This window comes from Staurois parvus, unplaced genomic scaffold (genome assembly GCF_062004578.1).
Source record: "Staurois parvus isolate SC_StPar_1 unplaced genomic scaffold, SC_StPar_1.0 ptg001252l, whole genome shotgun sequence".
NCBI lineage: Eukaryota > Metazoa > Chordata > Amphibia > Anura > Ranidae > Staurois > Staurois parvus.
Window position 1 is genome coordinate 1,271,895 of NW_028319048.1, and position 13,918 is coordinate 1,285,812.

Consider the following 13,918-nt stretch of genomic DNA (forward strand, 5'->3'; position numbering starts at 1 on the left):
GCAAGCAGAGACTCATAAACAAGGCCATTTAAAGCAGCCTTCCAGACCTGCAGCACCCCTGAATGACTGTTTATTTATCATAGAAGGAGCCCCTTCACCAATGTAACATTATTCCAGAACTTCATTTATAAAATGAACTCTGATTACAATTATACAACATTAGCACTCAATAGTTGCAATAAAAAATGTTGCCATATAGATAGCTGAGTCATGTAAAAATCTTGTGAGTTTTCAATTTTTTTAATTAACATTGTTGATTTGAAGTAGTGGAGAGATATTATCTTCACCTCACGTGATAGAAAAGTAAGCCCAGTTTGTCTTGAACCCACCTCACTTTAGCTCATTTCACACTTCTGTATATACATAAGGCCCTTATGCCAAGCATTGCAGAATACATTGGGGTTGATGTACTAACGCTGGAGAGTGCAAAATCTGGTGCTGCTGTGCATGGCGGCCAATCAGCTCCTCACTTCAGCTTGTTCAATTAAGCTTTGCCAAAAAAAAATAGAAGCTGATTGTTTTCTTTGCACAACTGCACCAGATTTTGCACTCTCCAGTTTTAGTAAATCAACCCCCATTGCATATGGTACTTGGCCAGCCATAACATTTGTGGAACAAGCTATTTTCCTCTTGATTGCCAAGTAACACAGCAAGAAACTGTTCATGGAAACTATTAAATCAATTTGCTTGTGTTTCTTTTGAAGACATGGAAGAATTTATGCCCCAATTGCTGGACATGCAGAACACGTCATCAATAAATAATGTCTTCATTGTTGGGTTGAGGATCCACCAAAGCTACAGACTTGTCCTCTTCTGCCTCTTCATGGTCACCTACTCCCTGACCTTTTCTTGTAATTTTTTGATCATCTTGCTGGTGTCCTTCTCTAAACTTTCTCTTTCTCCTATGTATGTGTTTCTCTCCAATCTGTCACTAGTAGAGATCTTGGTCACCACCAACATTGTTCCCCCCATGCTCCACATCTTACTTAGAAACGGCACTTATTTTTCTCTTATTGGCTGTTTCACTCAGTTTTTCCTATTTGGGGTGTTTCTAGCTACAGAAAATTTCCTCCTCTCAGCAATGTCCTATGATAGATTTCTGGCGATCTGCAAACCTCTTCACTACACACTGATTATGGGTCCCGGGTTGTGTATTTGTCTGATCCTTGCCTGCTGGGCTTTGTCAATTCTACTTATTTCCATTGGTTTTAGTTTTGTAATAAGTTTGAATTTTTGTAGAGACAATATTATTGACCATTTCTATTGTGACGTTCTTCCAATATTGAAGCTTTCTTGTTCTGACACTTCCACTGTTGAAATGGTTATGTATTCCTTTTCATCTACAGCCACTATGTTACCTCTCCTTGTAATCATATCTACTTACGGGTTCATCATCAGAGCCATCACCAGGATCTCAACATCCAAAGGAAAAGAGAAAGCCTTCTCCACCTGTAGCTCTCACCTGGGAGTCGTGTCTACATACTATGTCACCATGATTTTGGTCTATGTGGTTCCATCTGGTCATTTTGCAACAATGAACAAAATTCTATCACTGCTCTATACGGTGATCACCCCACTAGTGAACCCCTTTATTTACACCCTGAGGAACCAAGAGATCAATGCAGCTATAAGACAAATCTTGTCATCCATAACCAGACACTAAACATTGTTAGTCCATTTAAAGGTAATATGGACAGAGTATCCAAACCTCATTTATTTCCATCTTAATGCAATGATGCAAAACCCAACATACACAGTGCATTAGTCCACAGCAACCAAGAAAAACCTCAACAAATGATTGAGTTATGTGTTTGTTGGCAGAATATCTTTGACTGTATTTCATTCTGGTGCCAGACCTTGAAAGGAACTAAACCTGTTTTTAGGCCCTGGGATGGATTCCATTCTCTAGTAGCAAGGCACCCAGTTTGGACATCACAAAGGAACCCTTACATCCAAGATGTCTTCTTACTGGTTAGGAATTATTCTCAAGAACCAGACAGTCCATCTATCTAACGTCTCTTTGGTTGTCAGAGGTGTTCCCAACTCTCCAGTTTGCCAGCTCAAGCAACCAGCCACAGACCTCAGCAGTCTTCTTGTTACCCTGCAGTATTTCTTAAATGTTTTTTTCCTGCTGTGTTGCTCTATTTTAACTTGTCTGTTCCTATCTCACTTCTGCTGAAGTCGTTCTGTCCCCATCCTTGCCCAGGTCCCTTACTTAGCTCTTCCACATATTTGTATTGGAATTTCCTGTATTATCGCATTTAGCTGCTGTTGGGTATTTATTGTCTGTTTCTGTTCCAACATATTCCATTGTTTGCTGCACTGCTGTCACTGGTCATGTTCTCACAATAAATACTTTATTATCACATGAAGTCTGAAGTTTTGGTTCCTCTATGATGGTCCTGATAGCTGTGACATAAGAATAGTGGGAGAACCTTCATATTTTTATATCCTAAATACTGTATGTAAGATAATCCTAACATAATGATTAGAGATGAGCGAATTATTCAAAAATTCGATTCGGCTGATTCGCCGAATTTGAGGAAGAAATTTGATTCGATGCAAATTTATTTGCTGCAAAATTAACTTATAAAAAGGGTTTCTAGGCTTCAGAGAGCCTTTAAATTAGTGCAGAACACTGTACCTTTAATTTAAATGCCCTTGGAGATGAGGAAGGAGAAGGAAAGGAGAAGGAGAAGGAGAAGGATGAGAAGAAGGAGAAGGATGAGAAGAAGGAGAAGGATGAGAAGAAGGAGAAGGAGAAGGATGAGAAGAAGGAGAAGGAGAAGGATGAGAAGAAGGAGAAGGATGAGAAGAAGGAGAAGGATGAGAAGAAGGAGAAGGATGAGAAGAAGGAGAAGGATGAGAAGGAGAAGGATGAGAAGAAGGAGAAAGAGAAGGAGAAGGATGAGAAGAAGGAGAAGGATGAGAAGAAGGAGAAGGAGAAGGATGAGAAGAAGGAGAAGGAGAAGGATGAGAAGAAGGAGAAGGATGAGAAGAAGGAGAAGGATGAGAAGAAGGAGAAGGATGAGAAGAAGGATGAGAAGAAGGAGAAGGATGAGAAGAAGGATGAGAAGAAGGATGAGAAGAAGAAGAAGGATGAGAAGAAGGAGAAGGATGAGAAGAAGGAGAAGAAGGAGAAGGAGAAGGAGAAGGATGAGAAGAAGGAGAAGGATGAGAAGAAGGAGAAGGAGAAGGATGAGAAGAAGGAGAAGGAGAAGGATGAGAATAAGGAGAAGGATGAGAAGAAGGAGAAGGAGAAGGATGAGAAGAAGGAGAAGGAGAAGGATGAGAAGAAGGAGAAGGATGAGAAGAAGGATGAGAAGAAGGAGAAGGATGAGAAGAAGGATGAGAAGAAGGAGAAAGATGAGAAGAAGAAGGATGAGAAGAAGAAGAAGGATGAGAAGAAGAAGAAGGATGAGAAGAAGAAGAAGGATGAGAAGAAGAAGAAGGATGAGAAGAAGGAGAAGGATGAGAAGAAGAGGAAGAAGGATGAGAAGAAGAAGAAGGATGAGAAGAAGGAGAAGGATGAGAAGAAGAAGAAGGATGAGAAGAAGAAGAAGGATGAGAAGAAGGAGAATTCCAAGCCGGCAAAAAGTGTATCTGCAGAGCTCCGCTATTTCTTAGCGGAGCTCTGCAGATACACTTAGCGGAGCTCTGCAGATACACTTTTTGCCGGCTTGGAATTCTTCTTATTTTCATCCTACTTCTTCTTCTTCTTCTTCTTCTTCTTCTTCTTCATCCTCATCCTCATCCTCAGAAGAAGAAGAAGAATGAAAAGAAGAAGAAGAAGAATGAAAAGAAGAATGAAAAGAAGAAGAAGAATGAAAAGAAGAAGAAGAAGAATGAAAAGAAGAATGAGAAGAATGAAAAGATTCTTCTTCTTCTTCTTTTCATTCTTCTTTTCATTCTTCTTCTTCTTTTCATTCTTCTTCTCATTCTTCTTTTCATTCTTCTTTTCATTCTTCTCATTCTTCTTTTCATTCTTCTCATTCTTCTTCTCATTCTTCTTCTCATTCTTCTTTTCATTCTTCTTCTCATTCTTCTTTTCATTCTTCTTCTTCTTTTCATTCTTCTTTTCATTCTTCTTCTCATTCTTCTTTTCATTCTTCTTCTCATTCTTCTTATTTTCATTCTTCTTCTTTTCATTCTTCTTCTTCTTCTTTTCATTCTTTTCATTCTTCTCATTCTTCTTTTCATTCTTCTCATTCTTCTTCTCATTCTTCTTTTCATTCTTCTTCTTTTCATTCTTCTTTTCATTCTTCTCATTCTTCTTTTCATTCTTCTCATTCTTCTTCTCATTCTTCTTTTCATTCTTCTTCTTCTTTTCATTCTTCTTTTCATTCTTCTTTTCATTCTTCTCATTCTTCTTTTCATTCTTCTTTTCATTCTTCTTCTCATTCTTCTTTTCATTCTTCTTTTCATTCTTCTTCTTCTTTTCATTCTTCTTTTCATTCTTTTCATTCTTCTTTTCATTCTTCTTTTCATTCTTCTTTTCATTCTTCTTCTCATTCTTCTTTTCATGAAGAAGAAAAGAAGAATGAGAAGAATGAAAAGAAGAAGAATGAAAAGAAGAATGAGAAGAAGAATGAAAAGAAGAATGAAAAGAAGAATGAAAAGAAGAATGAGAAGAATGAAAAGAAGAATGAGAAGAATGAAAAGAAGAATGAAAAGAAGAAGAAGAAGAATGAAAAGAAGAAGAAGAATGAAAAGAAGAATGAAAAGAAGAAGAAGAAGAATGAAAAGAAGAAGAATGAAAAGAAGAATGAAAAGAAGAAGAAGAATGAAAAGAAGAAGAAGAAGAATGAAAAGAAGAATGAGAAGAATGAAAAGAAGAAGAAGAAGAATGAAAAGAAGAATGAAAAGAAGAAGAAGAATGAAAACAAGAAGAAGAAGAATGAAAAGAAGAATGAAAAGAAGAAGAAGAATGAAAAGAAGAAGAAGAAGAATGAAAAGAAGAATGAAAAGAAGAATGAGAAGAATGAAAAGATTCTTCTTCTTCTTCTTTTCATTCTTCTTCTTCTTTTCATTCTTCTTCTTCTTCTTTTCATTCTTCTTTTCATTCTTCTCATTCTTCTTTTCATTCTTCTCATTCTTCTTCTCATTCTTCATTTCATTCTTCTTCTCATTCTTCTTTTCATTCTTCTTCTTCTTTTCATTCTTCTTTTCATTCTTCTCATTCTTCTTTTCATTATTCTTTTCATTCTTCTTCTCATTCTTCTTTTCATGAAGAAGAAAAGAAGAATGAGAAGAATGAAAAGAAGAATGAAAAGAAGAATGAGAAGAATGAAAAGAAGAATGAAAAGAAGAAGTATTCCAGTACAGCAAAAAGTGTATCTGCAGAGAGCTCCGCTATTTCTGACAGTTCTCTGACAGTTCCTTCACATGTACAGCGGTTGAAACATTGTATCTGTTTCCAAATAAAAACATCTGTATCCTAAATGGAAACAAATAGATACAATGTTTCAACCGCTGTACATGTGAAGGAACTGTCAGAGAACTGTCAGAAATAGCGGAGCTCTCTGCAGGGACACTTTTGCCGGCTGATCGGGAAAAATCCGATTCGCGCACCCGAAGTATGCTAATATTCGGATTTGACGCAAATCAAATTTTTCCTGAAATTCGAAACGAATTCCACTTCGCCTGGTTCGATTCGCTCATCTCTAATAATGATATTACAGGAAAAGAGGGAGAGAGAGAACTATATAGACAATGGTGTCACCCCTTGCTAGTGGATTTTACTGGTGTCATACACCTATTGAAAAGACACAAAGTACAAGGGCCCTTACCAAAATAAATCTACCAGCGCTTGTTTAGGCACCATACCAACAGAACTCCATACACAAATTGTAAACAATTAAAGCTTTATTAACCACTTCAATACCGGGCACTCCCAATATACAAATGTCATCTTCGAATAATTACATCTGGCATTCCTGTATAGTTAGAAAAGGTGTCAGCAGTCTGAAAGATATTTAGCCGTATCTTAGGAGATAGATTGGCCCCAATTATCTCCTCATAAAGGTGAGAAAATCGACCGATCAGTCATCCGACGACTGAGAGGTGTTCGTTCGTTGGTCGGAATTGTGGCCCATATTAACCAATCTAAAAAAATCGTTCGTCGGACCATACGTAGTGTTGACGTCTTCCGTACAAGTGGAAGTGATGCAGTGTGCCTGTGACCTTGTAGCCACGCCCTTCCGGCCAGAACGAGCGATATACACAATTACCAGGAATGAGTATAATATGGGATATAGGTAAAGCGAGCGCTCATAAATCAGCTGCTGGAACACTCCAAGGAATCACTAGACCTCATAACATGAATACTAAATAACATAGTGCAGCGCTGTAATGCTAATAGAGAGAGATAAAAGTAAGTAAAATAAAATAAAAGTTCATAGAGTCCTTTATACAATAAAAAGTGATTGCAAACGAAAGTGTTGTGAAGACCTGCTCAGCATAGATAGGTGACTGGAACCATATAGATAAAATGCGCACTCACCGACCGCGCATTTAAAATGCACATGTATGCAATTTTATCCAGGTAATCGGCCAGGCATGTGGATCAGCCGAACGTATAGGTCATCCCTCTCAGGTAAAAAACATCAGCCTTGGGTGCAGTAATATGCCTCTAGGTCCAGAGAGCCTTCTTGCCCAAAGTGTTAAGGTAGGTTAAGCTCCCTCTCCTGGTCGCCAGGTACCCTAGGAATTGGCTGCTGTAAATCTGGAACCCTCCAACAAGAGGGTCATTTAAAGGTCCTTAATCCTATATATCCGGGTTTAAGGAGACACAATTAAGAAGGCAATTAAGGGAAATGATGCAGCAAGATGCTGATCAGCAGCTGAGACCTTTCTAGCAGCCGTCTGCATTTTATCTATATGGTTCCAGTCACCTATCTATGCTGAGCAGGTCTTCACAACACTTTCGTTTGCAATCACTTTTTATTGTATAAAGGACTCTATGAACTTTTATTTTATTTTACTTACTTTTATCTCTCTCTATTAGCATTACAGCGCTGCACTATATTATTTAGTATTAATGAGTATAATATCGTGTATTACATGACCTATATACATAAATAGTGATACATAAAAATATAATCTGCAGAATTCTGGTTTCATCATCTCATTAGGACAATCTACTTTTAACATTTGTATTTTTCCTTTGTGTTTACGAAGATTCCTCAGACATAAACATCCGGGTCATCTCCTGTTTCTGCTCCTGCGTGATAGCGCTTGATAGATTTTTTTTCGTACGACAGCCATACCACCGCATAGAAAATCGGTCGTTCGTACGCAAAACGACAACATTTTTCACTGCTGTTCAACCAGATTTTCTCGTTCACAATATCATTACACTGTTCAACAGGTAAAAAGTTTTGGGCATAAAATTAGCTAATCTTACATAATTTTGGGGTGCTGAAAACGAAAATGACCCTAAAAAATGTTGATTGGCTCTAGTTTCCATGATATATTCACCCATCTAATGACGTAAGCCATTCAAAATTATGATGCAACTTCAGCTGCATATTGCGCAATTGATACTGGTGACCAATAGAAAATGTCATGTATACTGAGATGATGCAATATTAGCCTTTAATTGCATCACTTCACTGCATAAAAGCTGCAGTATCTGTAGCTGATTGTAGTTCGTCTTTACATTTCGTTTTATGCTTATATAGGCTACTCAGTAATGCCTCGAACTTGTGTGAATAAAGCAGATAATTTCTGCTATATCTGCGGTGAAATAACTTTTATCTCACAAAAAAGGAGGATAACAGGAATGATTAAGAAAGCCTACAACTTGTATTTTGGCTGCAAGATAGGAGACCAGGACAAGAGCTGGGCACCACATATATGCTGCAATTCTTGTGGGACGGCACTGGAGCAATGGTTGAATGGAAAAAAGGCATCTATGCCTTTCGCTGTGCCAATGATTTGGAGAGAGCCAACAGATCATGTTAGTAATTGTTACTTTTGTATGGTGCCTCCAATTGTAAAAGGGCTAAATAAGAAGAAAAAGTTATCTGTGCACTATCCAAATATTCCATCGGCAATACGTCCAGTTCCTCATGGAGAGGGGCTACCAATTCCTAAAGCGCCAGAATCCTTCGTGGTTGAGTCAAGTGAGGAAGAACCTGAAGCGTGTAGTCACGTGCAGTTGTAAGAGATAGCCCTTTCCTCGAATACAAGAGAAAAGCCAAGAGAAGCAAAACCGACACAAACTGAAGACAAAACTAGTGAGAATCCTAAGTATTAAAATGATTCAACTTAGCTTATGGCTATAATTTTTCTTGGTAATCCTATGCAATATATTATGCCATTTAGGCTTTGTTATGTAGTCAATATCACTTGCTTTATATTTGTGGAAAGACATCTATCTATATAATTATTGTGCATTATGTAGTCATTATGCCTATAGTAGAAAACTTTCTGTTTACAGAAAAACTAGAGCCAATTGACAAATTTCATTGTTATATTTGAACTCAGAATGTGAAATTCATTAAGAAATGGATCCTTTTGTTTCCAAAACTGGCAAAAAATAAAAATTTGTTGAACAGTGTTATCGGTTAAAACATCCTGCTCATCATCGAAGAGAAAATCGTTCCATCAGTGATTCCACAAAATTTTTCGTACTATTTTCTTATCTTGTGTACGGGGCATAAGTCTCTCCTGACCAATCGGGATTTATTCCTGATAGGTTTATCACAGATAATATACGTCTCACATTGAATGTCATCCAAGATGCTAACTCACAAGAAGTGTTATTATTGAGTCTAGACATTAATAAGGCCTTTGATTGTGTCCTCTGGCCCTATTTGTTTTCACTGTTGCAGAAATTGGGCTTAATGACAAATTTCTATCGGGTGTACGGGCTCTATATGATTCCCCCCAAACGAGGATTAGAATTTAAAAAAAAATTCTGACTTTTTTACTTTGGGTAGAGGCACCCGGTAGGGTTTTCTGCTCTTGCCCCTACTGTGTGTGCTTGTTTTGGAACCCTTGTGTGTGTGTATATATATATAAAATGTTTGGGGAATCTAAGTATGTTTCTGGCAAAAAAAAAGGCTGATTTGTAAACAAAAAATGTCAGAATAGGCGTGGTCTTCAAGTGAAGGGATGGACACTGCTCAACTGACCCCAGGAGTTCAATGTTGAAGAATGGCCTCAGCCACCATTCTGGCCACACGCTGGTCTTCAAGTGTTTAAAAAACAGTATCTGTATTAGTCCTCATGCAGATTGGACATTTCCACAGCGGCTGTGTTTGGCTTCTGGTGTTTTTTCTACAGCCAGTAAACTCCCCAGCATGTTATCCTCGGTGTCCGTGCACACATAGGCTTTAACCTCCCTGGCATCTAACTAATCAATATTTTTGACTGTCAAAGCGGTACATTGTTTTGTCTGGAAATTTGTTTTCCTATATTGTAGGCTGTAATTCTTAAGAATAACTCACTTAAATCTGTCCAAACAAGAGTCTAGTAAACATTCCGGGTAGGATAAAGTTTGAAACACGAAATCATAAATTATAATATAATAAATATTTATAAAAAATAATATAATAATAATAAAAATAAATTTAATTCAATAAAGTCATCAAATTAAAAACACTGAAATGTGAAATATCGCGCCAAGTTCGCACATCGCTGAGCTCAGTCGCAGAATCGTTTTCAGTGTCTGATGAGGAATTTCCCCCACAAATCATTATCACTCAATTCTGCAAGTGGTTCTGATTTACTATCGTTGTTTCCTAGCCGGTCTAAAACCGCGTCTGACCTAAAGGGACGCTTTTTGGACGCCATGAACGTTTCTCAGTTTCCAGGCAGAAAGGACAGTAAAAATGCAGGTAGGGCGCCGCACAAAGCACTCGGGACAAACTGTATGTGAAATGGTTTGATACAGTCATGGAATACTAAGAGATTACAATGTATTGTGTGTATGTCGTATTTTTACTTTATTGAATATCCCGCTGGTTCCACCCCCCTGCGTACCGACGCTTGCAGGGAATGGAACCCGGAAGACGGATGCCGGAATCAGCTGGAGGACATGGCCAGAGGACACAGCGGGAGGACATCAGGGGATCGCAGGACAAGGTAGGGGTCATGGGAAAGCAGGACAAGCACTACAGTGTAATCCTGAGTGTAGCTCGGGGTTACCGCAATTGGTACTGAAAATTAACCCCGAACTATACTCAGGAATACCGCCAGGGAGGTTAATCAGAGTTTTTTGGCAGGAGCGTTTTCTGGCTGGAAAACAAAACAGAGCTATTGGGTTTCAAGAGTTGTTTTTTAGCTGTAAAAATGTTCTAATGCCGTTAAAAGCTGAAAAACTCTGCTAAAAGCTGAAAAACTGCTAAAAGCTGAAAAGCGCTAAAAAAATTTTGTTATCCAGCATTAAAGAGTGTTTTTGAGCCTGGAGATTTTGTGGGAGTATAATTTTGCTTTTTACTGAAAAAAGCTAATACAAACGCTAAGATACACGACAAAACTCACTCTTCTAATGCAGCATTCGACAGCTAATGCCACTGGAGTTTTTATAACCTCCTGTGTGCATGAGGCCTTACTTTGTTATTTTAACCATTAGCCGCCCGGCCAATGGCCGTTTGGCGGCTTCAGAAGTGTCTCTCCACTCCGGGTGCACGCCATTTGGCGTGATCCCGCACATGCGCCGTTTGCGATAATGCAGAGCGGCGCAGCAGTGCGATCTGTCACCGGCCGTGCACCTCGGACACGGCCGATGACAGATCCGAGTACCGGCTCCCGTTGCTGGTACCATGTGACCTGCTGTGACCAATCACAGCAGGTCACATGACAGTTGTATACAATGGATGGCTTCATTCATGATGCCATCCATTGTATACTAGTGCCTAGCTGTGAATGGTCACAGCTAATCCCATGCACATGTCATGTGATTAGCTGTGACCAAATCACAGCTAAGCACAAAAAAAAAAAAAAAAAGCTGAATGAATCGATTTCATTCAGGTAAATGCTTGTTTATAGCAAAGTAATTCTTTGCTATAAGCAAATTGTGTAAAAAAAAAAAAAAATACTGATCACTTCCCCAAAGTAGTACAATGTTACTATGGTAACATTGTACTACTTTGGTCATAGTAAAATATGAAAAAAAAATCTTAAAAAAAAAAAAAAAAAATGTAATAAAAAATTAAATATAATAAAAAAATAAAAAAAAAATAAAAAATATATATATTTTTTTTTTCATACTGTCACCAGTCAGTGTCCCTGTTCACCGCCATGCCAGTTATATGATGATGCTGTACTGCACTGGTGACAGTATGTAAAAAAAAATAGTGAAAAATTTTTTTTACATTTTTTCATTTTCCGAAAAATTATGGCAAAAAAAATACAACTTCAAAAAACTCGCCATGCCTCTTATGAAGTACGTCGGACTGTCTACTCTGCAAAAAGTGGTCATTTGGGGATATCTGTACTGTTCTGACATTTGGGGGATATCTGTACTGTTCTGACATTTGGGGATATCTGTACTGTCCTGACATTTGGGGGATATCTGTACTGTTCTGACATTTGGGGGATATCTGTACCGTCCTGACATTTGGGGGATATCTGTACTGTCCTGACATTTGGGGGATATCTGTACCGTCCTGACATTTGGGGGATATCTGTACCGTCCTGACATTTGGGGATATCTGTACCGTCCTGACATTTGGGGGATATCTGTACCGTCCTGACATTTGGGGGATATCTGTACTGTCCTGACATTTGGGGGATATCTGTACTGTCCTGACATTTGGGGGATATCTGTACCGTCCTGACATTTGGGGGATATCTGTACTGTCCTGACATTTGGGGGATATCTGTACTGTTCTGACATTCTTGGACCTCAAGAAATTAGACTGGCTGTCAGTACTTCAGGATTGATCAATATTCAGATCTATACCATAGTTTGTGAACTCTATAACTTTCCTACAAACTAAAAAATACATCCTAATTTGGGTTATTTTCACCAAAGACATGTAGCAGAATACATCTCGGCCTAAATTTATGAAGAACAATTATTTTTTTGTAAACATTTATAACAGAAACAAATAAAAATGTGTTTTTTTTTCAACATTTTTGGTCTTTTTTTGTTAATTTAGCAAAAAATAAAAACCCCAGCGGTGATTAAATACCACCAAAAGAAAGCTCTAGTTGTGTGAAGAAAATGATAAAATTTTAGTTTGGGTACAATGTTGTATGACCGCGCAATTGTCATTCAAAGTGTGAGAGCGCTGAAACCTGAAAAATGGCCTGGGCAGGAAGGGGTAAAATTGCACGGTATTGAAATGGTTAAGTAATGATGAAGTTATTGATGAATAAACAGGTCCATAGCGGAAATATAAATTGCTCTGCTTCATGTGGGGGTGAAGAGGGGAGAGAGGGGAAGTGGTGAAGGAACATGGAATACAGTATACAATTTTGGATAGGGATGTGGTGCCGGTATGAGATGATGGTCAGCCTAAGGTTACTATCGTCATATTTATGCCACAGATTCTACGTTTTCTCGTATTGAATTCCCCAAACTATAGTTTCACTATTAGCCCAATTAATTCTGTATCTCTCCAGTAATCATTAGAACTTGTTTACCAAAGAGACCATGAGTTGCAGAATACACACGGGGCATTTCTGTTCCATAGAGACACATTTATTTACCATTCCTTGAAGGTATATCTACCTGTTACTTGTATTTTCCACTGAAATACTGATTATAATTTGCTGTGGGAGACTCACATTTTTTCCGTCAGCTGAAGAACACATTATTTGTTAGTAATGAGTAATGTGTTGTTGTCACCTTTATTTTTGTATATCTCTGCATTTAGTTTCCTGAAAGGAATCCTTCTCTGAAGGGATTTCACATTGCTGTAGGTATGTGCTGAATACAGGACCTTGTACTCATCTCATTAATTCCTCTACAAAGAAAATAAAGGTTGTCTGATTTGTTTGTATAAATTAACCCTTTTCTGCACCAGCTCTGATATTTTCCACCCCTAGTTTGTGATCACCATTGGAGTTCTGTGTGTGTCTATGTGAATGGATTTTATGTTGAAACGTCTGTATTGCATTTGTTTTATTTTTATAACTATACAGGATTTGTATAGCGCCGACAGTGTGTGCAGCGCTGTACAACATGAGGGCAAACAGTACAGTTACAATAGAATTCAATACGGGAGGAATCAGAGGGCCCGGCTCGTTAGACCCTACAATCTAAAAGGGGATGTCAAGACGAGAGATACAAATTGTAATAACTGGGGGATGGTCTGATGGAGAAAATACATGTACAGTTGTTAGGCGGGGGCAGGATAGGCTTCTCTGAAGAGCAAAGTTTTCAAGGATTGCATAAAAGTGGGCAGAGTAGGAGATAGTCAGACAGATTGGGGGTAAGGGAGAAAAAGTCTTGGAGATGAGCATGGGAGGAGGTGATATGGGAACTAGAAAGCAGGAGGTCTTAGGAGGAACGAAGAGAGTGATTTGGTTGGGTATTTTGATTCCAGGTTAGTGATGTAGCCGGGGGCCGAGTTGTGGACGGCTTTGTAAGTTGTTGTTAGTATTTTGAATTTCATTTGTTGGGTGAGTGGCAACCAATGGAGGGACTGACAGAAAGGGGTGGCAGACACTGACCGGTTGGTGAGTCTGGCAGCAGCATTCATGATGGACTGAAGGGGGGATAGCCTATGTAAGGGTAATCCAATGAGGAGGGAGTTACAGTAGCTGAGGCGAGAGATAACCTGGGAGTGAATTAAGAGTTTTGTGGTGTCATTGGTCAGGAAGGGGCATATTTTGGAGATGTTGTGGAGGTTAAGACAGCAAGCTTTGGAAATTGATTGAATGTGGGGCAGAAAGGAGAGTTGAGAGTCCAGGATTACACCTAGAACCCCGACATATGGAGATGGGCTGATGGTTGTGC

General features: G+C 38.6%; 1 protein-coding gene across 1 annotated transcript; it reads left to right on the plus strand.

Annotated features, from left to right (window-relative positions):
• Positions 1-706: 706 nt before the first annotated feature.
• LOC149437850 (olfactory receptor 8G17-like) lies at positions 707-2,372 on the plus strand. Its single transcript, XM_089660519.1, has one exon. The coding sequence runs from the start codon at positions 707-709 to the stop codon at positions 1,661-1,663; it is 957 nt and encodes a 318-aa protein (XP_089516645.1). The 3' UTR covers positions 1,664-2,372.
• The last annotated feature ends 11,546 nt before the right edge of the window (positions 2,373-13,918 follow it).

Coding starts and splice junctions, on each gene's coding strand:
- LOC149437850 (XM_089660519.1), top strand. CDS start 707: ATGGAAGAATTTATGCCCCAATTGCTGGACATGCAGAACACGTCATCA.